General features: G+C 27.5%; 1 protein-coding gene across 1 annotated transcript in view; it reads left to right on the top strand.

Annotated features, from left to right (window-relative positions):
* LOC136975022 (midasin) overlaps positions 1-25,577 on the top strand; it is a 234,672-nt gene that overhangs the window by 141,863 nt on the left and 67,232 nt on the right. Inside the window, exons 42-49 of the mRNA XM_067270012.1 lie at positions 5,660-5,942; positions 12,789-12,948; positions 16,000-16,116; positions 16,206-16,290; positions 18,552-18,675; positions 18,748-18,902; positions 20,551-20,741; positions 22,834-23,162. Coding sequence (XP_067126113.1) covers positions 5,660-5,942; positions 12,789-12,948; positions 16,000-16,116; positions 16,206-16,290; positions 18,552-18,675; positions 18,748-18,902; positions 20,551-20,741; positions 22,834-23,162 — 1,444 coding nt within the window. The remainder of the gene's footprint in view (positions 1-5,659; positions 5,943-12,788; positions 12,949-15,999; positions 16,117-16,205; positions 16,291-18,551; positions 18,676-18,747; positions 18,903-20,550; positions 20,742-22,833; positions 23,163-25,577) is intronic.

The raw sequence follows: 25,577 nt of genomic DNA on the forward strand, positions 1-25,577 counted from the left end.
ATAGTATAGTTTGTATATAGTTATAGTGTGTATAGTTAAATATGTTAAAACTTATATCTCTTATTTAATTATTACTTTTTTAGTCAACTATTAATTTCTATACAGTATTCTAAACTCAAAATAATCTGTCTGAAAACAATCACTTGATAATGTATATAGTTTTTCTAAGGGTTTTATGTAATATAGATTTATTTGCAGAAAGTTTCAGACATATACATTCTTGTTGATAAATCAACAAGAATATCTTACTGTTGATATTGTCGAAGAATATATTAATATAGATTGAATATATGTCTAAGAACTTGTTGATATGTTATCATATCAACATGAATATATAACTTAAATGTTTTTAATTCTAAATAGTTATCCAAGAATATTATATATTTTTTAAAAATACAATTAATATCTTCATAATTAGGCAAAAATATGAAATAATTGACTGATTTTTTACTCCCTTGTTCCATTTATATTTATTTTATTTTATTTTTGTTTTTTGGAAGAAAAAATAGTAATCAACATTTATATACAAATTCTAAGTATTATGGTCTGAAATTTGTGTACTGTAGTTAATATGTTGCAATTTATCACAACAGATGTTAAATTATATTGCAGAACATTAGATAATATTCTGTACTAATTAAAAGAAAATTTATTGGTTATAATATATTTTGTCATTAAAGTTACATGGATTAAATGTTTAAATAAACTTAAATAAGTTTGTATTTATACAAAACAAAGCTAATATATGAAAATAATTTATTTTAGTTATGATTACTAGTACTCATTTAAGTCTTGGATATTAAATAGCGAAATATGGGTACTAGTAAGTTAAATAGTTTGTTGAAAAATTAATGAAAATTGGAATGAACTAAGAAAAATTGATACACGAAGAATGAAAATTCGTGAACTAAATATTTAAATAATATTATCCTAAGTATGAATAAGTACTATACATTTTTGTAGACAGAAAGATCAAAAGATTTTATTTGTCTAACAAGTTTTTATTGATTTATTTAAATTTTATATCATTCCATATGAAAAGAAATTGATAACAGTTTTAAATAAAAAAAATTAAAATAGTGTAATTTCTTACATTTAATGCTAAATCTACATTTGTTCTTTTTTTTATATATTATTTTTTATATTTATAATTATGTGTATATATGTGTGAAAGAAAAGAAATTAATTTATTATGAAAGTAAACTCTACTAAATAATTAATTTGTTAAACCAAAAACTTTTTACTGATATTGAAATATTTATGATTTACTATAAACAAAAATTTCTATTTAAATGTAATTTCATAAATTCTTTGTTATATTATAAAAATAACAACAGTAAACAACTTTTAAAGATTTTCAAATGGAATAAATTAGTAAGGTCAAGTTGTGAAAAGCTTTTAAACACTTGTTAATTTACTAAATTCTTTTATTCTGTTTACAGCCACTGATATATTTTAGTAAAAGTCCTGTCATATTAGAAATTTCAATTCTATTCTTTATTAAATAATTTTAAGTTTTTTAAATAGATGGAAATTACAAAATAGAGAAAGTAAAGATCCATTATGTTTATATTGTTAATTATATTAATGATTAATTTATTGTATTTATAATAGAAATATTTTCTTTTTGTTTCACTAATCTATAAATTCTATTGTAAACCAAAGTAGTTACATTAACTTGTAAGAATAACGTATAGACCTCATCAATAGTTTTAATTAAAAAGTTATGTAATCATTTCTGCAAAAAATTATTTTCAGGAATATTGATTTCACCATTAGTTTTTTTAATCACTTGAAGCAATTAGAAAAACAAAATACTTTGTAAAAATACTGTTTCATTTGCATAGTTATCAGTTATTCAATTTAAAGTAATTACCATTTAGTTTATTTGGAAGTTAACTAGTTTTGGTCATATAGCACTCTTCAAAAAAAATACAAAATAGTTACAGATTTGTACATCTTGATAAATGTCGGATTTTTTTTTCAATGCTTGTTACATTTGATTCAAAAGTTCATTTAATGTTTCAAATGAATACTTGGAGATTTTCCAATAGCCTTTAATATACTACTAACCGTATCATTTCTTCCCATTGGTGACAGCTGAAAATTGGTGGACCATATACTTATTACTCTCAAATGTCATATAGCTATGTGATATTTTTTTTACTATAAATTTATTATATATAATTCATACTTATTTTACTTATTTTTTTATTTTTTTAAATCTCTGTTTTCGTCTATTTTATTTTAAATTACATTTCTAATTATTTATTAATGAAATTTGTGTAAATAATTTAAATTTCCTTTTCTTTAAATTAATTATGTTATGTTCTTTAACTTTTTATAAATACACATACTAGCATTTAACATCTTAATATATGATTTTATTTTTTTTTTCGAAGAGTTTTATCTCTTTTTCAAAACTCTTTGAAAAAAAATTCATTATTCTTATTTGACACTTCTTTGTTGAATTTCTTCTTTATGCTATTTCTTTTTTTATTATTATTAAAATCTTTCATTGTGTTGTCTGCAGTTTTTTTCATGCATTTATGTAAGTGTTTTTAGATATCTTAAATTTATTATATATTATATATAGTCAAAACCCCACACAGCACGCAGCAGAAAAAATAATTACTAAAATCATCACTAAACACATTTGACTGCTGAGACACGCATATTTGCATATACACTAATGTTTTCAGCCTAATCTATAGGCCATCCTCAGGTGATATATTTTTGGAACATCGGTTACAAACTGTTTCAAAATAGAATACAATAAGCAAAAAATAAATTCAAAAACTCACACCAAGTTTTGTATAGTTTCTGGATGAAAATTCACTGAGTTCAGCATTAATAAAGTTCCTTTAGCATTAACACAAGCACTTTCGATTTGTTTTGTTAAAAATTTGTTCATTTCACCCGAGGATGACGATTATACGCTCGTCGAAAGTGCTCGTGTTAATGCTAAAGGAACTTTATTAATGCTGACATCAGTGAATTTTCATCCAGAAACTATAGAATACAATAAATATCCAATCTGCATGGAAGTTCATTGTAAAAACCTCATTTACTAAGATATATTTTTATATTTAAATTTTCAATTCTAGTTTTATTTTTTATGTTGGAATTATTGGAAATAGATGTTACATTTATGTTCAAATATTTAAAAGTTGATGTTATAATATTCTATATTTATTATGTTCAATTTTGGAACAGTTTGTAACTGATATTCCAAAAATAGGTCACTTGAGGATGGCATATAGATTAGGCTGAAAATATTAGTGTATAAGCAAATACATGTATCTCAACAGCCAAAGGTGTCTAGCAATGATTTTAGTATATTATATACAGTGCTTTTTCAAGAATCATTAAACATTCATAAGCTTATGTATTTTATCTTTCTTCTAATTGATATTTTATAAAACTCCCTTTGTTCTTCTGGTCCTAACATTTCAAATTTTATGCTCATAAAAAATTTGCCATATCTGATGATGTTCTCAATGTGATATTGTAGAGGAAAAAGATTTTAAAAAACACCATATTTTTAAGAATTTATTTATGTGATACACAATTTTATCAGTTTAATATGAACTGAAATAAGCAAATAAATTTAATATTGAAAAATATTTTAGTACTTTTTAGAGAAGTCAACTCATTTATTGATTATTATGGATGTTTATGCCAGTTAAGATGACACATACTGTATGATTCGTGTATTTTATAGCTGTGTTGCTTTAATTTTCTTTAAAGAAAACACAAACTTACATTTGCTGATAATAATTATTATTCAATTTATGTACAAGTTTTATGTTACAATGTCAGAAATATTACGTTCTAAGTTAATATAATTTCATTAATTTGTGGATGATTATATGAAGGTTTTTGAAGACTTTTTTCTCTGTGATCTTAAGTATTTTAATTCATTGAAGAATTGTCTGAATTTAATAAGTATTAAACAACGAAATATAAAATGTTTTAAATGAAATATCAAATAGGAAATTTTTAAATATAAAAATAATTACAATCTATAAAATAGCTAAAATCAATCATAAGAATCGTATGTCTTCATGATCGATTTATGATAATCCACGAAAAATAGTTTTATACCCTTATATGATATTTTTTTAACTTTAATTTTATTAGAAATATTCATTACATAATAAAACTAAATTTCTTATTGACAATTTTATTTTAATGTTTTTCTGTTTGCAATAAACCATTTATTAGTAATAAAAAAATGCTTAGTTGCTCCTTTAGATATAACTGCAAGAAGAATTATTTATATAAAATTTCAGTTACTTCTAAAAATCATAGTTTTTCATTTTATATAACTATTGCAACTTTTCTATTAATATAAAAAAATAGTTTATTGTTTGCAATCAGGAAATTTAAAAATAAGTTTGAATTAGAGATAGGCAAATACTAGAATCCTTGAATACTAAAACTACCTCCAATATTATACTACATGTACAGACAACAACTCATCTGTACCTCTGGTTTACCATAATTTGTAACAAGAAAGGAAGTAAACTGAATGTGTTCGAATGCTTGTTTTCTTAAAAATCTGCAGTATATGAAACTGAGAACAATTGTTGATAAATTTATTGTATTTGAGATAAGAGCATAAAAAAACAACTGTAAAACTCAAGTTAAAATAAAAAGTTTGAAGATTTATTTCTTAGAATTCAGTGAATTGTTTTTCTTTTTACTTTACTAAGTTATTTTATACGTGGTACGATCCAAAAGTTCGGGGACTGCAGTAATCTATGACAACAAAAGCGTGTATTTGAAGTTACAGCGTATGAAACGTGATTCAACCAAACCACCTCATATATTGAAACAAATAAAATAAGTTAAATAATGAATATTAAATGGATTTCTTAATTATCTTATATAACTTATTTAATTAAGTTCATTAAGTGTTCAGGTATTCAAATATTTGAAATTGAGTAAAGTGTTTTTCATTCATCTTTAGTTTAAATGTGTACAATATGCATAGTTTTTAATTTCAGAAACAAATTTAAATAATAACAAAATTTGGTTTTTTGATAGTATTCTTTTTCTAGTATATACACAAAGTAAATTTATAGTATTAATATATATGTATATATTATTCATAATTCATTTGTTTCAATTGCTTTTAAATTACTGTAGTTGTTAGTGATTAATATGTATATATTATTTAAATGGTTTATTTTGCAAACATCGTAAAATTAAGCATAAAGGAAATATTTTATTTAAAAGTCTGAATAAAATGGACACAGTGGTATAATAAAGAAAGAAAATTAAATTATGAAAATTGATTATAGTTTAAACTACTTTACATATATTTAATATGACAAGGTTGTGATATTAAATGTATGTAAACTATTTTAAAGTATTTATTAGCCACCCTGTAATTATGAGGCAACTCGATTATTTGTCTTATTTCCTCTATTTTGATTATAATATTTAAAAGAGCTCTAAATTCAAGCTTCTTTAAAATTTGACAGTTTCTTTATACTCACTGAATTTAGAACTGATTTAGTACTATTTAAAGACATGAAATTATTTATGACTAAGTTATTTTGTAGATGAAAGTTTTTAGATTTTTAATTTGTTATAAGATCGTATTGTTTATATTTTAAATAAATAATTAAATTTTTCAAATTTTATTTAGAGAGATTTAACACGTCATCTGGATAAAATAAGTAAAGACTTAGAAAAAATCTGTAAAAATATACTTTGGTCAACGTTATCAAGTGAAAACTGTTTGAAAAATGAAATGAAATATTTATTTGAAAGTTGGAATGCCTATCATCATTTATGTTTCAAACTCCCTCCATCTAGGACCAATGAAGAAATAAAAGTTTTTCAAAACAAAATAGATGCACTTTGGAAAATCATTAATTGCTTAAATAAATTTTTGATTCCAAATATTATCTCTCCTGCCATTTATGAAGGTAAGAAATAGATAATATAGATAAATTTTTAATATCATTATTTCATTAAATAATTTCAGTACAGATATCAGCTTAGAATGTGATTTAAATCAGAAAATGATTATTATAATGTTCTTATAATTATATTTGAAAGTGATTAGTATTATTTACTGGTGGGATTAAAAATACTATCAAAAATAGTTTACGTAAAATAACTGTTTTCAAAATTTAAAAAAAAAAAAAACTTTATAATTAATCTCTACTCAGTCTTTAAATGAATATTATGCTTTATATGTTTAATATGGGATATAATACTTATGTAAAGTATATAAATAAATACAAATGAAAATAAACATTTAATAAATTGAAACTGACAGTAATACAGTACAGCTATAATTTTAAGGCCCTTTTCATATTTTGACAATCTAAGAAAATAATAATTTTTACTTTCCAAGCTGTTATAGAATATAATGAATGGAAAAAAAGTATGGTGATTGGCTAAATTTTGACTACTACAGATTTTTGTATTTCTTCATGTTTTTACATGCAAGAAACTTGAAAATGTGAAAATACTTAAACATTTCGTATATGTGTGTGTCAGCATATATTTTACATTGTATCTCAGGACTGGATGAACTAAATATTTTGAAATTTTACAGGGTTATTTCTATATACATAGAGCTGTTAAATTTGGGTGGTTAAAGGTCGAGGGAATGGAGAAATAGAGGGGTTCATGTGTCACATCTCAAGTAGGGTCGGGCTTAATGAAAATTTTAGTTGTTATTGGCATTTGAAATTTTTTTTAAACTTGTTTCCACCCCAAAATTTTGTCTTTTTATAATAATTAATAATATAAAAATTATTTTTTAACATTTTATAACAGATGGTATCACACAATTTAACTTTGTTCTAATGTGTGTTAGTTCTTTTTAAATTTAAATTTAAAATGAAATTTATTATAGTTCAACAAAAATTACTTTTTTTAAGCTTTCATTATTATTTAAATTTTATATTGAAGTATAATTGAAAAGTATCAAAATTCGTAATGGTTCTTTTAATCTCTTGTTTGAGTGCCCTTGAAAGTCGAGCAATAGCCCTTGACAGCTTTTTACCTCTTAGTATTTTTTTCATATTTCATGGAAAACAAAGCTTAGAAACTGAGTTGAATTGATGTTCATATATTTTATTTGATAATAGTATGAATAATTTTAAAATATTACTATAAAGTTTTAAAAACATCCAAGCAGTAAGAGACAAAAGATATCTGGCAGCTTTATGCTGCATTATAGTGTTCTGCATAATCTAGTTATATCTCTGGAAAACTGTTAAGTTCAATTTAAGGTGATTCTTAATTAATTGGTTATTTTTATATTTATACAGGGTGTTTAAAAAACAAATATTTAGCATTTGTATGCAATAGATAGTACACATCATACTGAGAGGGGACTACCAGAGATAGCCTCTTCGAGCCAACTTTGGTGAATGAAGACATATCACAGTAAACAATGTAGAAAACAGCTTTATCAAAATTAAATATTGTAAAAAGATTATAATTACCATTTCATTGATATTTTAAAATAATATTAGTAAAAAAAAATAATATATTAAAGTATTTTTATAATACTTTAAAATACAATTTTAAATCATGTTATTGAAGAAGAAAATTTCATAATTAAAAATAAGTTTATAATTAATCTTATTGCAAAATTAAATATAGGATGAATTAGAGCACTTATATATTAAGTCAAGATAGGTGCTACATCTATATGAATATAAAAACTTAAAAGTGATATATTTTTCCATGGAAATGATAAGAAAATATCCAGAAATATGAGAGTACTATTTTTATAATAAAAAAAAATTTTGAAAACAAGTTTGAGACATTAATAGTAAATGAAAGCTTATTTATAACTCTATATATCGACTTGTTTTATATTATTTAAGAATATATTTGTTTAAATATTTTTATGAAATGTTGAACCACCAGTCTGTATTCTGTTATTTCATTTGTTGTTACTTGTCTTCTATTATTGTATAACATGATCCAAGTAAGGTGAAATTTTTAAACAAAATAGCAGCTAAATTCTAAATCACAAGTAATGCTGTAACTTGTGGGCTCATCATGGTTAACTTCTTGTTTACCATGGTTAATGTCTATGATCTATTTATTTGTTAAGATTGTGTCTTCATTGTCTGAAAAGTAGTAACTGTTGTTTCTCCCAAACTTTTTTTTTTGTTTTGACTCCTACAAGCACTAAGAGAGCTTCTTCCATGTCCATTTGGATTTGGTCATGCCTGCAATAGGCAAGGTGCATATGAATCTTGAAAAATTGCTGGGGTTCCTAATCCACAGACTTGAATCTAAATCACTCTGAGTGATATCATCTTTACACCCTCAGCCATCCAGCCATCTTTCCAACTCTCTGGCAGAATTAACTTATTCCACAGTAGTAACAATGTTTAATTTATTTTTTGGAAAAATATTGCATAGGCTAAAGTAGAATTAATTTGTATTTTCATTTTTTGTAAAAGTTATCAATGATTATGATGTAAAATTTTAGGATGAAATGTCTTCACTCTCTCCATAATAATTAATCAGACAAAAGTAACTAGTTTCACCTGGCAAAATTATTTCAACTAGCTGAAATTCAATACTGTATTACAGATACAAAGACTAATAAAATTAATTTCTAAGAATAATTATTATTATAGACAATATACATATATAAAAATCTCTAAGTCTGGTAGTTATAGTAAAGCCAAATGATTGGGATTAAATCGGGCTATATTACCACTACTGTTAACAGTTAAATACTGAGTAATTTGGCCTAGAGGTAAGCATTGGGCATCATCTCTTATTAAATTTAATAATAATTAAATTAATATTTATTAAATAATTTAGAAAATTCTGGAAGAAAAGAATCAGCCCAGAGCAGGACTCAAATCGGTTAATGTTACCCTAGGTTCTGAGATGGCGACGGGGAAATTTTTCCCTACGTTGGAGACTGCGACGGGGAAAAAATTTTTCCCTTGATTCAAGATGGCCGCGTTTCCGGCCGCCATCTTAAATTTCTCTGCAGACTCCGCGGACGTTAACCGAAATAACCAAAAAAAAAAAAAAAAGAATTTTTTTTACTCACTTTTCGATGGTGGTTGCCTACTTCTTCCTACTTTTTTTTTCCTTTCCGATCCATTCTTTTTTCGGTTTTGCCAGCTTGGATACTTTCCTTTTCTCTTGGTGCGGCTCTTTTCTTCCCTGTTCTTTTCGATTCGGCTGCTCTTTTATTGGTCGATTGGCGTTTCCCTCTGTTCGATTTATTACTACTTGACCATATAAACGACAGAATGCAACCCCAAGAAATGTGGCCAAATTTACTTTTAAATGTTCCTTCAAAGGCAGAAGTCTTCGTTCCGCACTTACTACATCGCAAGAAACAGCTTTCTCTATTACTCCGATGATATAATTTGCATTTAGAATCGCACGGAATGCAAACGGACTCGGTCGGCTGTATGCCTAATTTTACAGCAAATTTCGGAAATTTCAATGCGTTATCGATACGGGGAGGCAAACCAAGCTCCAAAAAGTCGTCTTCCATTAACTTGTAGAAATCACGGGTGGTGCAACTCGACCGAAATTCGTCGTTGAAACTCAAATCGGCAAAACTACTCATTATCGAATAATTGGCAATAAACTAAACGCGGGGAGGTGGTGAGGAAAAAAATGAAATATCGTAACCAGAAAAAAAAACACAGCAATTATTCCAATACGCAATTCGTCGCAACACTGCAGTAAACGATTCCAACTGGAAACTAGTCGATTTGCATAAAATTGCATTGAAATGAACAGAAATCACGTCACAGATTGAGCATTTGCATATTCGTTTGTAACACCACTACGAATTCCCCGCTGATATTACTCTCGCACGACGTCACGAAAAGGCTCCCTCTACCGTTGCAAATTTACACACGACCGTCGCCGTTTTGAGGTTACAGGATACTCGGCAATGTCGAACTCAGGGTTGAAACCGAACGGGGAAAAATTCTCAATGGCGTCAACGTCACGACTCTAGAGAAAAAATTTTTCCTCCGCCGCAGTCGCCAAGATAGGGAAAAATTCCTACCGCCGCCATCTCGGAACCTAAGGTAACATTAACCCTCAAATCTCTTAACTGCTGCTTACAATGTGGATGTGTTGCCAGTTTTACTAGCCAGACCTCCATTTGATCCCTTGCTTCCAGATATAATAATGTCAAAATTATAATTGAAACCAAAAAAATGTCATTAGTTACTCACAGCACTGACTGGGGGACAACTCAGCACCCAAGGCATATAATCCCCCATGTCACTCAGCAGGCTCTCGCTTTACCCCAGCATGGTATATGTATACACATATAAACATCTCTAAATTAAATTTGTCTGGAAGAAAAGTACACTACTTAATGGTAGCAGCCTGGAGGGGGACTCAAACTTACAACTCTTGTTACCATGCATATGCATTGCCAATTATACATGGTAAATAGGAGTTATGGATTTGAGTCTCATAATGGGCCAATTTTTTCTTTCAAAATATTCTAAATTTAAATTAAAAATTAAATTTATCATTAGATTGTGACCTAATAGACTATCTATAGCTAAATGACTTTATTTTTAATCATTAGACTAATTTTGTTACATTCCAATACATAATCCTGCAGTTCATTTGGCATATCTATAGAATTAAATTGATTCTTATGATATTATACACTCAAACCTGTTTTTGTGCGATTTTTTGTGTGCGGTATATGAATTTCAATCAAATTGGTATACTGCACAAAAATAATTGCACAAAACACATTGCACGTATAAAAAATCGCACAAAAAAAGACCGCACAAAAACAGGTTTGAGTGTATATATATTTTTCCAACTTTTTGCTTTTATGCATTAATAGAAATCATAACCCTCTATAAAATGGAAATCTGTCAAAACAAAAAATTGTGACCAGTACTATTGCATTTAATTTGGACAAGTTTTTATTACTTAAATATCTGTAAATACTTAAAATGATCACCTTAAACAATTGGACTATAAATCGCTATTATTAATGATTAGATACTAGGTAATTAATAATAATAGATTTACAGCTCAATTGTATAAGACAATTGTTTGGTTGGTATCTATATATTGGGCTTTGGGACGTCTTATGTACTTATATCTGTAAACATATAAAAGTAATAGAAATAACTGTCTTATATTGAAATCTAAGTAAATTTATTTTAGTACTATTTTAATTAAATTACAATTGTTTCTCATGTAATGTGGTGTGTTATTTAAAAACCGTCATATTATGAAGTTTTTCACAATAAAAATAATGGCTTATGGGAAAAATTGAGTTATTCTCAAATCTTATATAGCCTTGTAAAATGTATTATTGTTTCAAACTTCTTTTTGTTCACTATGTACCTGGATTTTTATAATGAGGATGCTTATCTATGTTTGGTATGCTTTATTAAATACTTTTATCAAGAAAATTACACAAATTTGAGAGAACAGTTTAATACACACTTACAGGACAACACGTGTAAGACAAAAATTCTCATCTTTCTCTTATTCTGGTTTATCTTTCTCTTATCTGCGCATGTGGTTCAAAATATGACCGCTAAGGTTGACGCTCACAAAACATGTCATAGCTTGCATTATTCATTTGTCAATTTAATTTAGGGAATACTGCTAAATTATTAATTATTTTTATTATAAAAAAAATAGTAATTAAATAAAATAATTTATTATTTTTTTTATTTTGAGGCCCAGGCACGACGCACCTCATGCACCTGTGCATAAATCCGCCACTGTCTAAAAGAAATATGAACATAGTAACAAATTTTAAAAACAATAATGAAAAAGTAGCTCATTTTCTGAAAAAAATTTTTTGGTAAAATTCATCTTTTTCAAGATTAACTTTTATGACATTTGTGGTAAAGATGATTCTTCAGATTTACTGTAACAGTGAATGTACCCTATTACGAATGTAACAATAAAAGAGAACTTTTCCAAGATTGATTCTCTTCCTTGATAACTATTATTATTTAATACATTTGGTTCTATATTAAAAGTCAAAACTATTTCATTTTTATTATTAGTTATTTTAGGTGTTGTGTGTTTTAATATTTATTTAGCCTAACTATGAATCAAGTAAAACTGTTTGTTTCAAACAATAAATAAAATAAATTATTTGACTACTATTTCATTATAAATGCAATGAAATATCACATACCAAACTTTCTTTGTAGTGCCTTCTAAACAATTTTCCAGTAGCTTATTATCTTGATAATGTTAGTCGTTATCAAGATAATAACGACGATCCTGCTGTACTTCCACTCCAATATTAATAAGTACGAGTAGAAATATCACACAAAAAGTATGAATAATTATAAAATCCTTAATTTTTTTTATAAAGCATCTATACAATAAAATTATTTACATTAAACAACTCAAACAAAGCTGTAATCAATACAATAAAAAAGCAATTATTGTGTTATAAATGTTTATAATAATCTATAAAAACATCAACTTATGAAGAAAAAAAAATTTTTACTGTAAACTTTGCAAAACTGATATATAGTGTATGTTGTATGGATGACAAATATCTTATCTCTATTGATATTTTTCTATTATCAGAAGTAAAACATACTGTTCTTAATATTAGCATAGTAATATATCAAAGATGTGCAATTGTATAATCCATTCACAAAGGGAAAAATTGAAATCAAAATGAATGAAGGGTATCTGTTATCTCTGCATTAGTTCTACTCTAATAAAGATATAAAACAGTGAGCATTCTGAGTAGTGATTTATATTAAATTTTATTGTTGATGTTTTGCTTTTTACAGAGCTGGATTTTATTAAAAATAGTTTGAACACAGTAGAGGAGTCCTTAAAGTCATCTGGTGTTGTTAGCAGTGGAGGAAGATTTGAATGGATAGATAGTATACTTGTAACAGCTATCAAAAAAGGCCATTGGTTGTTGATTGATGATGTAAATTTTTGCAGGTAAGGACTAATAGAACTTTGTTCAGTTTTATACCTTGCAGATATTTAAGATTAAATATAAGGAATATCAGTTTTTTAATAATTTGGATTTTGCAATGAGGTCAATTGGATGATAATATACGCATTGACAGAAAGTTACATAACCAGATAAAATTAATTGATTACTTCTCTCATAATTACTATCATCTGATTATGAGAGAAGCACAAACAGCTGCAATGGGATCTTTTTCTAATATCCATAGACATGGGAGCCTCACTACCCACTTTTTCTTGTACCATTTGCAAGGTGACTATCATAGATAAAATTGCATTTACAGAGATTGTTATGCATCCTACCAATACCACCCCAAAATTGTCTGCTTCATTTGCAGTGGTGTAATAGAGAAGCATGGGCTCCTGACCATTGCAGCGATCATTTTTAGCAATGAATCTTGGTTTTGTTTGGGAACAGACAACCACTGTGTTAGTACGGTGACCATTGGTGAGTGTTTCAATCCTGCCTTTACCTGTTGAGTAGTGCTGCTCTGACTGTTGGTGTGCTGGTCTGGGGAGCAGTCTTGTATGTCAGGCAGCTACTTCCTAATAGAGGTATGAGGACATTGACAGTGCAGTGGTACATTCAGGAAATCTTGCTCCCTCGTGTTGCCTTACATGGCAGGACTGCAAACAATAATTTTCCATCAAGATAATGTTCAGCTGCACACAATTCAGATTTTTCATGAATGCCTCCATTATGTTGCCACACTTCCTTGGCCTGCCCAGTCTCCAGATTTATCATCCATGAAGCATTTATGGACTAGATGGGATATCAGTTTGGGCCATTTACAAGTATGAGGGATCTGGAACAACAGTAGCAAATCTGTTGTTCCAGATTCCTCACACTTGTAAATGGCCCAAACTGAGAGCACATCTAGGTAAAATCAGGTCCTACAAGTTACTAAAGATCACTTTAAATTGTCTCTTTGCTATGACAATGTCAGCTTATTACTATTATCAATACATTTGCACTGATAGTTTCATTTAACTCCAATAACTCCTTCTTGATGCTTAACTTTTTTGTCAATGAGTATACTTTTTAAAAATTTTAACTTTGTAAAGAATATAAAAATTTAATGCTATTGCATGAAATTCAAAACAACTGACGAATAACATTTAAAAATTATTTCAAAAAGATTTTTTTAATATTTAATTAAAAAAAATATTTTTATTTATTATATATTTTAAGTTAGTGAATATTTTATTTATGATTATCTTTATATAATGGTTTTATTGAATAACTTTTTTTGAATTTAATAGCAATGTATAGCTATAAAGCACTTTTTCATAATAAGTTTTTTTAACACATTTAAACTATTAGCTTATTTTCAGGCTAAATTAATGCTAATTTTAACTAATTAAGATTGAAATTTGACTAAAGATGTGTGATAGTGCTGCCATCTTGTATAAATATTAATAATTAGAAATTAAGTTTGAACATAGTTAAATACTTTAGAAAATTATGGAAGAAATCAGTCTAGAATGAGACTTGAATTGACAATTTCTGCAAGCTAAGTAGATAAACTATCAGTTTTGCTATTAATGACTGATCTTCATTCTCGGATATATATTAATTTAACTTTTTATGTAACGCCCGTAGGTCATCATTGACTAAGTGATGTTGAGGTTCTATAGATGTTGGATGTTCTTAGTCAATCTGGCAATAATTAACTAGCATGGTTATGTATTAAGTTAATATATCTCTGGAAGTATAGTTCAGATAAAAATCCAAGTGGCATAACTGGTGATATACTCGCCCAGTTTTCAGGAGTTGCAGATTTGAGTCTCTTGCCAGATTAAGCCTTTCCTCCAGAATTTTTTGTATTGTTTAATTAAACTGAAAATTAATTTCTAATTATTAGTGGTAATTTAAGATAACAGTACCGTTACTTATCTTTAGGTCAACTTTCAAATTTATTTAATTAAAATAATCCAGAAGGTTATATTTAGGTTTGGAAAAAAATCCGACTTTAATTACGTATCTCAAAGCGTGTTACCTGTGTGAAATTAACATCAAAAAATGAAAAATTAGATTTCAACAAATGTTTTTGAACCTCCGGTGTTGGGTAGTGTGGAATTGTAAAATTCAGATTTTATCGACATACTATTTATAATTTTGTTTTCTTTTCTGTAATAATTTTCTTATCATTTACTAAATTATAGAAACATCAAGTTAATATTATTGAAATGAAAATATTATTTTGATATATGATTATAACACTTACGTGTTGTGGCGTTACTGGAGTGGAGTCTTGGAGAACGAACTCGTCCGGCTTTAGAGAACGAACTCGTCCGGCTAGCACTTTCAGTAGTATACAACTACTGTCTTCAGGCGGTCTATCGAATACAACAGAAAATATTAAACTGTTGTATTCAATAGACCGCCTGAAGACAGTAGTTGTATACTACTGAAAGTGCTAGCGGACGAGTTCGTTCTCCAAGACTCCACTCCTGTAACGCCACAACACGTAAGTGTTATAATCATATAATAAATGTTGGCGTGAAGTGACATTGTATTATTTTGATAATAATTCAAAATTAGTTTATAGAAATTTCCATTAATTGATTTATAGATTGTTTTATGTATGCTTGTTTATAAGTTCATTAAAAGCTTTGCTGTCAGAATCAACATTAAAATAATCAAATTTTTAAATGTTTTGATTACCTGGTTGATAAATTTATCTTTGAATCACTGTCATATAACAATAAACTTTTCAAGAAATGGTTAAAATGTCCAAATAAACATTATGGCAAATTGTTTACATTTAAAAAGAAGTCAAATATGAAGTTTTAAAAACTTCAAACATTTTTTTTGAAATTTACAAACAAATATTTAAAATCTTGTAAAATATTACAATGTTTTATTTTCTAAAATATGAATTACACTTTCACTTATATCTATTGGTTGTTCAAATTTTCCAGATAATTAGATAATAGAGAGTAAAGTTTTCAATACTATGAAACTGTTTTTACCATAATAAAGGTTTTGAATTTAAGAATTTTGAATAATTTCAGTCCTTCTGTTCTTGATCGCCTGAATGGATTATTGGAACCAAATGGAGTTTTAACACTAAGTGAATTAGGTGTAATAGGTGAAGAAGTTCCAGTTATTACACCCCATCCAAATTTTAGGTTTTTATATAAATATATAGTTTTTAAAATTTACATATAAATGTAATTAGGCTATTTAATTAAAAGATAATTAATTATTTTAATTATAGACTTATCTTTGCAATGAATCCTAAAAATGGAGAAATTTCTCCTGCTATGAGAAATCGTGGGATTGAAATATATATTCCGGGAGAGGTATGTCAATCAAAAATATTTATTTTAATGAATTATAATTGTTAATCTAAACTTTATGATTAAGTGTAATATTATCGTACATAAAATTTTTTATTAAAACCTGCAAGTCAAAACTATTATTTTTCAAAGAGCTGTATAATTATTAAAAATATATGAGTATTAAAATTATTTATTTTTATGAAAACAATTTTTCTGTTTGAAGATGATCATATCTAAATACACAAAATCTTCATTAGTTCGAAATTTAAAGGACAAAATAATTGAGACTTCGAAGTTTTGAATTAGTTGAGTTTTACATATTTCTGTACAATATGCCAAATGCCAGGTAACTGATGTAATTTGTTAAGCAAACGGAATACAGCTATGTATACAGAACATTATTTTCGTTAATTAATAAATACAGGTATACCTCAAGTTGCGTCGTTTCGAGTTAAGTCATTCTCGATTATACGTCGTTTGTCAAAAAAAATAAAAAATAAAAATCAAGTTTAAGTCGTTTTATTTGACTTTACGTCTGTCCACCACAAAAATTGAAGTCATAATATCACTAGAAAAGTGTTAGAAGCACATAAAATCATGTTACTATACAATAAATAAGAATAAAAGTATATAAAATCATATTAAAATACATACATTTACAGTAAATGTTAATACTGTACATCATAAATCCTAGAGAACAAAATATGAAAACATCTGTGACTCTGTGTTGTCGTCTTATTTAGCAGTCTTTATTGGTAAATTTAACATAAATTGCTTTATTTTCTACTATTGCAAAATAATTTTAATGACTATATTTGTTATTTAACCTTACAAAATCATTTTATTTTATAATGTCTTAGAGCAAATCACATTAACAAATAAAGATGTACAGGTACTATACATATATTCGTAAATTTAGATAAATTTTAGTTTTTAATATAGTACAGAAAAAAAAAGTAATTTTTTTGTAAGCGTAAAATAGATTCTTATTAACCATATATCATTAAAAATGCATTTATAAATAAAATACAGAACTGGGAATGGTTATTTATGGTTTAGCCTAGTGAAAGTAAATTCGACTTAAGTCACCTCTCCTGGAACCAATACCGACGTAAGGTGAGGTATACCTGTAACAATATAAACAAACTGCAGGTAAACAGCACATGTCCAGTCAAAATCTGACAGGTTGCCAGATAGATTTTATAAAAAGTAAAGCAGAATTCCTCAAAATGTAACTCTAATTATTTTTAAAGAGGCCCAGAAAGTAAGTTGCCCAAAAGTAGTATCACAGAATTCTACAAATATCTCAATCTGCTACTTATAGCCCAATCTTGCAATCTTGAAAACCAGCCATATTTTATGAAATAAAGGGTAGTCCATAGGTAAGGTGTGTGTTACTGAAAATGTGTTACTTGTAAAAGCAAAGCCATATTGACCAGATTGTTTTTGGTCTATCATTCTTTTATAGTATGGAGGAACTTCAATCTAAATGAATGAGTTAACATATGCATATCAAAGTTCAGATAGAATGTTCACTTCAAATTTTGAAGTAGCTGTATTTCGAACTAACCAAATTCCTTAACTTATAAATCTCTATATCCCCTGCTGGGACAAATAGTACAGTTACGAACTAACAGGATTTTGAACTATCCAAGTTTGAATTAATGAGGATTTCCTGTAGAAACATTATATGTTTTCTTGAAATTTCAATGAGAAAATAAATTACATGATTTTCATTGTTAAGTATTATAAATCAATTATCTACTGTATGTGCCCATTGAATTTTAATTATTATTATTATTTTTTTTTTAATAAAAAGTTTCTCTGTGAGTTCTGTTTTCCTGTCCAAATTAAAGAAATATATACAAATGTGCATGGCAAAAATGCAGAAATGAATGGCCCTTCATTGCAATGAATCATTCAAATGCCTTTTCTGTAAATCATGCCTGATAAGCTACTGATGTATCCCTTATTGTTAGTGGTCCTAACAGACAACTGTTTGTCAGAAATGATTTTACTGTATATAAAACATTACATTTTCCTGCATGGTGCACTGTTATTGTGTCTCATTTGCATGACACTTGCATGATAGGATAGCAGTTTGCTGATTTACAAGTGACATAAGTTTCAACTACTAACGTTTTGAGGTGTTGATTTTACATAGGTTTTGTTTGTTGCTTTTATTTTGGACACCAGTGTACATATATATATATAGAAAGTTTTTGTTTTGTAGTGTTATTGTTATAATTTTAATTATTGAACATTATTTTATTTATTAATAGGCTGATGGTCATAACTTTGATGACTTTGATTTGTATACATTACTCCAATGTAAAGGATTAAATGATTCTTTGATAATATCTGATCTGTTGTGTACACACAAAATGATTTTAGAAGAATATTCAGGTAAGAAGCTTTACTAATAAATTTATGTAAACAATTTTATTTATTAATGAGCAAATCAAATGATTTAATTAGGTAATCAAATAGAAGTGCCAACAGTTTTGGAATTATTACAAACAGCTTCTCTGTGTGTCCAGCTTCTTCAATGTGGTTATCGTCCAGAAAATGCAATTATAGAAAGTTGTAATACTGTTTATGTGAAGGGTATTCTTAATCATTTTGTTAAACAGGTAATTTTTATCTATAATATTTCTATATTAAATTTTAAAAAATGAAGAATTTTATATAAAATATAATGGAAATTAAATAAATTTGAAAGCTTTTCTTTTATTCTTCTGCTATAGAAAATTTGAATAATATGTTAATTAATAAGTTGAAATTTGGCCCTGAATGTCAAATACTTAAATAAAAATGTTAGCAAAATTTTGAGAATTCATTTGGATTGTAAGATATTTGTAAGACAACAAAAACTTTAATTTGTAGCATATTTGTAGCATGATCATGTTTGTAGTAACTAAATTAAAAAATTTTGAAATATTAATATTCTACAAATGTTACTCAAAATAAATGCCAAAATTTTTTCATAAATGCATATTTTTTCTGCGAAAATGAAAGAATTTCATAACCACATTATGTACCCAGCATTATGAAAGTTGTTGAAAATTATAGAAACTAAGGTCTTCAAGTTTTGTGACAGTTATTGTATTTGTATTTAGTAATTTGTATTAGATTCTAATTTGTTTGTGAACGTTATTATATAAAAAGAGGGAAATTGCCATAAATATATCAGTTTTCAAGGTACAAGTTTAAGTAACAATGTTTAATAATATCAATTATAATATGGATTGTCATATAGAAAATGAGAGACAACTAAAGATTAATCATATATCACCAAAGACATGTTTTTGATGGTTCCTGGAAAAAATGTGATTGCAGATGAATATGTGTAATGCAAAAAATATTTTTTTGTATATCTAAAGATGCCCCTAGTAAGTTTAGAAAAAGGAAAAATGCAACGGCTTTTTCTAAGTGAATTGGATGAGTTTATAATTGTAGTTTAAAATCAAGAGATAATCCCAACAACAAATAATTTATACTGACTTTCAAAATGACTTTTAAACGGAGATAACCTGCAGGAAATTATGGTATACATCAAATTATTTTAAACTTTAAAAAATAACATTTTAACACTTAATATCCTGCAAATTAAGATGAGTTTGTGTTAATTTAATTCTGAATGATTAATGGCCAAAAGTCTTTATTATATTAAAATGACATTGAAACTACATTTAACAATATTACTATCTCTTAAAATCATTTTATTCTGTTTAGTAGGAATACATTTTCAAGTTTGTAATTTAAAATTTATTTTTGTATACTAATACTTTTTTATATATTAACAGGACTTATTATTATACTGGAAACTATGGATGCAGATATTTAGTCTTACAGATCGAAATAATGTTTTTTATTTAGTTCACCCGAACACATACACTTTAAACTTGTGTTTTGGACTTGTTCGTCCTCCTCGGCAGCCCTTCAAACGACACTTTAAATTCTGTATTTCCGAACTTCTTTATAATTTCACATAAACTCATGATCCGCATCAACCATATAATTCAACACATATTCTTCTTTTGTTTATTCTTTTCCATTTAATCTCCTCACTTAATAAGTCCTGTTAATATATAAAAAAGTACTAGTATACAAAAATAAATTTTAAATTGCGATAGAAAGGACACAAAGGCATAATAATTTTCAAGTTTGGTTTGCTAAAAGTATTCAAATATGAATTGATTTTAAATGTATAATTTTGTTTAATATATAGCACTTAGTTAAGTTACTGTTGTTTATTTAATTATTTTTTCATTGTTTTAGAAAATTGAAATGTGTTTTAAAGAATTTATTTCTGGATTTTCTACATTACGTAATTACTCTGATACAAATATCCTTTCATCTCTGATGCCATCAGCATTAGAATTCTATATGGATCCTATTTTGGCTCGCTTGAAACAAGAGAGTATATTATGCAACTGTCTCCTTTATAATGTTGAAAATAACAACAGTATGTAAGTATTTCAAGCGTTAAATCTAAGCTTTGAAATTTTATTAATTATTATCTTTATAAAACATTAAATTTTGTTTATTAGTTGTTGTAATAAGTTTATAAATGTAATATTTTAGACCAAAATAATTTTTAGTTACTGTTGATAATTATAGATTTTGTTTGTATAATATAGATTGTAGAAGTTATCTAAACGTTAGATAAACATAATGTACACATTCACACCAACAAACGTACTTAAACACATTTATGAATTGAGTCAAAATTTTAAAATATAAACTCTAATAGTCAAAGTTATATTCTTAGGCTTTGTAATATACTTGGCTATTCATACAGCTATCTATAGAGAGTAGGGCAAGAACTGGTATACATCGGCTCCACGAAAAGATCAATACAACAAAGGGTCAAAGAACATAGGTATGATATAAGCCATCAACGGTGTACCACCGCCTTATCAACCTATGCCACAGATCCGGAAATACACGCTGACCTGAACAACGCCAGATTGATAAACTCAGCATTGCAAACGGATGACATCAGGGCCCTAGAGGCCCTAGAAATATACAGGGCTGGACGCACTGGAAAATGCATAAACACCAAAGACGGCAACACTCTGTCGCACGCGTGGCGTTACGTGTGTGACGAATACGAAAAAGGCAACGCGTCATAGCGCACGCGTATAGTCAAATTATATTCGAATATTTTGAAAGTTCCTCGAGAAATTAATTCAAAAAATTGGAATCCTGCTCTAATGTATTCTTTTGTTCGAATAACCTGAGGCAGTCCTCGGAGAGGACGAAAACGTTCGTTTGGACGATCAAGAAGTACCGGATATTAAGGTTAAACGAAGTGAGTGTGTATTAAGTTAACCGGTATTTAAATCAAGTAGATGTGACAGCTATCTTTCATATAGCATGGCATTCCTACAACAGAGTTTTGCTCTAATGGTTCGAGAATTGGGGAAATGCCCATACAACAAGATTTTGCTCTATTGTGGTTCAAGAATTGGAGCTCCATACAAAACATCACAACTGTTAAGTGCAAACACCAACTTTTTTATTCAAACAAGTGTGTGTTGTCTTGTACTTGCCCATGGATTTTAGGATGTTGAAATTTTCAATGTTGTTTTGTGCCTCTTGCTCGGTTTTCTTTAATGAGCATTGATTGTACAATTTTTTGTCTTTCTTATCCTAGCTTTCTGTTCTAGCATTCGTATAAACCTGATGTTGTTGTCATTGGTGACAGTCTTTTACCTTCATTTAGAGAACTGTCACTGCGTTTTCTTTTTATATATTATATTAAAAGTTACTACATAAAAGATTAAATTTATGAAGATCTCTTAGACAAACACAAGCCAAATGAAAGTATCAGATTTTATGAAAAAATAGAGAAAAATCAAGATGTTGCTGATACTTCAGATTAAGATCAACAGGTATCGCTCACAATGTTCTTGTTGTTTGTGAATTTTTGGCCCAAACAATAACAGCATTTGGCCAAAAATTTAACAAATACAGATATATAAACTCCATATTCACTTGACAGGGAATTATGTGACTTTTTCCTGTTTCTTCAACTAAAATTTCCACTTTGTGGTTACTGTTTTGAATCAGTTTATTCCATAAAACAAAATCTGCTGAAAGTCCTGAAATGAAAGTCGGTTTCATGAAAATGACTTTAAAGCATGTTTCGAGGATTGGAAAAAGTGGCATAAGTACATTGCATTGGGAGGGGATTACTTTGAAGAGGACAAAATAAATTTTAACGAATAAATTTAAATCTTGTATCTTATTGAACATTCCTGATACTTTTTGATCACAGGGATATATTGTATGGATTTTATGTGCTCAGATATAAATACAGTATACATCTGTTGCGTTACAATTTTGAAAAAACTTGTCTGGTTAAATTACATTAGCTACCTATAATTTACTTATATTCTATATAATGGTGTGTATTTAAAATTATACTATAATGTAATTAATATACAGTAATTTGTATTTTTGATAATTTATATAAAAGATAGAATTAATTATTAGAAACACAAAAAAAATTAAAACATTTAAATAGAAAATTTAAACTTTAGTACATTTCTCTAGGAAAAGAATTATTGATGAAAGTATGGAAGATTTCACAGTATACAAGACTCCTTTAATAGCAGAATTACCATTTTCCATTGAATCAACAGAAGATCAAATTTATTTAATATGCTGTGTTGCAAAAATGTTCATAGAAACATCTACAACATGTGATTTTAGTTACCGAGAATTTTGGATTCAGCAGCAAGTTTCTCATCTGGAAAATAACTGCGAAATGTTTCAAAATGTATCCAATCATCTAAGTGTAATTCCAAAATATCTTTGTACAGTATTTGAATCTCCAATCATGCAGCAATTATATAACTATTTACAGAATTTTTCTAATTCAGGTTAGTATGTTAATCAATATATTACAAATTGTGAAATAATTATATATCACAATACGTTAAATTTAAAAGAAAAAAATATAAATGAAAGTGAACAAGTTGTCTATTGGCATTAACAGAACAAGATTTAATTACTAACAAAATATGAGCACTTTTGACAGTATATAGCTGTCATCCTCGGGTACTGTGGCAGTTAGAACACAGTAATTCAAAAAATAGAACATATTTTCAATTTGCTTTATGAGCACAAACAAGGAATACAAAACTTTTTTTTAAATACAAAATTATGTCATTACAAAAGAAACACAATATATGAGCCTCTTTTTTTTTCGAAAGTAGCGTAAGTCCATTTTATATTATATGGAGATATTTAAGGGTTTGTATTTGAATGGTTTGAAAAATATTCGTATACGTTAATACGCACATTTTATGTTTTTTAAATATTAAATTGATTTAAGTTTATAATGTGATCATTTTTAAAGTATTAGTTAAAAGAAATTTATACTTCTGATGACCTCAAATGGACTTACACCACTTTCAAGGTCAACAAAATGTGAAAATCATAGATTTATTAAATATTAAATATGGGATTTCAATTGAATGAAACCAATTTTTTTATGAAATTTTTATTAAATATGTCAAAAAAACAAAATAAAAAGGTTTTATTTCAATATTTCTTCAGGTAATGCCATTTAAATTACTTTAATTACAACTTTATGTTAATATGTGCCATTTTTAATTTTTATCATTATGAGGAAGTTTTTGAAAATAGTCGTGATGTATTGGAGGAATATAAGGTAATAGATCCATCATATCATTGAATTTTTCGGATGTGATGGGCCTGGCATGATGATAGAAAGGTGCTAGTATTATATTTTCAAATTTTTGTGGTCTTCCTCGTCTGGAGGATAAATCTACTGTTTTAAACTCCGCATTTTCATCAAATGAAGTTTTATACAGCATTGTATATGGTTTGTTTTTTAAAATCCTTATACAACATATCTTCAGCCAATTTACCTCTTCATCAGTAGTATTTTTTCGTCTTCTTACAATTGCATTTTCTAGTGATTTCGTCGAAACAAAATCATCTCGTTTCATTTCATGTAAAATAAACTTTTTATGTTTTCGGCATTGTTGTATGATGGTATAATAATCTGTAGGAATATACAGTAAATTTTTGTGGAAAATGGACTTACACCACTTTCAAAGTAATTATATTTGTAATTTCATTAACTACATAAATTTATATTGACAAAATGATGAAAATTTTCAAGGATTTTTTTGAAAACTGTTTATAGATAAAAAGCTCAGCAGATTGCATTCATTGTTATCATTAACTAACTCTTTGTCAAAAATGGACTTACACCACTTTTAAAGAAAACGGCTCATATGATGATAACAGTTTTTCAAAATGAACCAACTTCACATATACAGAACTGATTAACAGAAATACAAAAACTTTTTTTAGACAAAAAAAGGGGGCTCCAGTGTTTGTAGTTTTTGTATTTCTGGCAATTAGTTCTGTATATATTAAATTGGTTAATTTTGAAAAACCATTATCACATAAATTTCTTATTTTTTAAGATATTTATAGTCAGGAAGACAGGATTTTCTATTAAGAGAATTTCACTAAATCAGTGGATATACTTGCATTTTACCATTCTAGTAGCTCATTCTTTTGTTTTACTCTAAGGAAGGCAAAAAATAAATAAAAAAATTAACATTATGAACAAACCAAATATATAATCAAACATGTACTACAAGTTTTTGAATTGAGAATTTGGAATATAGTCTTTACATCTTCCGAGGACAAATTTTCTCATTTCAAAGTATTTACTAAAAAATTGAAATTACGGTCGACTCCGCATAAGTCGACACCCAGATAACTCGTCACTGGTCGGTTACGTAGTGAATTTTTTGTGGTCCCGGCTGACTTACGTAGGCAATAATGTTATTAATGTTAAAAAACTCTGTTTACTCGACATCGTTTAACTCGTCACCACTGGATAAATCAACATACTTTTTCTGTTTCACACTTTTTAGAGCATCCGCAAACTACAGGAAGCGAGAGCTAGCGTACTCTCGGTCGCGCTACTAAGCCCCGCCTTTTTTCCCATGATGCTATGGGCCATTTTTGCTAGGTAAGCTACTCGAGCACGAAGCAGCCGCAAACTACACAACGTTTGCTCGCGTAACTAGTCCACATGACGTGGAATCCAGATGTGGATTGGCTATAGAACAAAGATTTTATTATAACCTATACTTGTCAGGTTCCGTTATAATAACTGACGGAACGAAAACTATCTGTCAGTTTTCGTTCCGAACTTTGAAACAGAATGGGAAAAATATGCCTATTAGTTAAGCTTAACTAGGCTTAAGCCTATTTATAAATAACTATTTTAATATACAACGTTTATA

The sequence above is a fragment of the Centruroides vittatus genome, unplaced genomic scaffold (assembly GCF_030686945.1).
Source record: "Centruroides vittatus isolate TY-2023 unplaced genomic scaffold, ASM3068694v2 contig_361, whole genome shotgun sequence".
NCBI classification, from domain to species: domain Eukaryota; kingdom Metazoa; phylum Arthropoda; class Arachnida; order Scorpiones; family Buthidae; genus Centruroides; species Centruroides vittatus.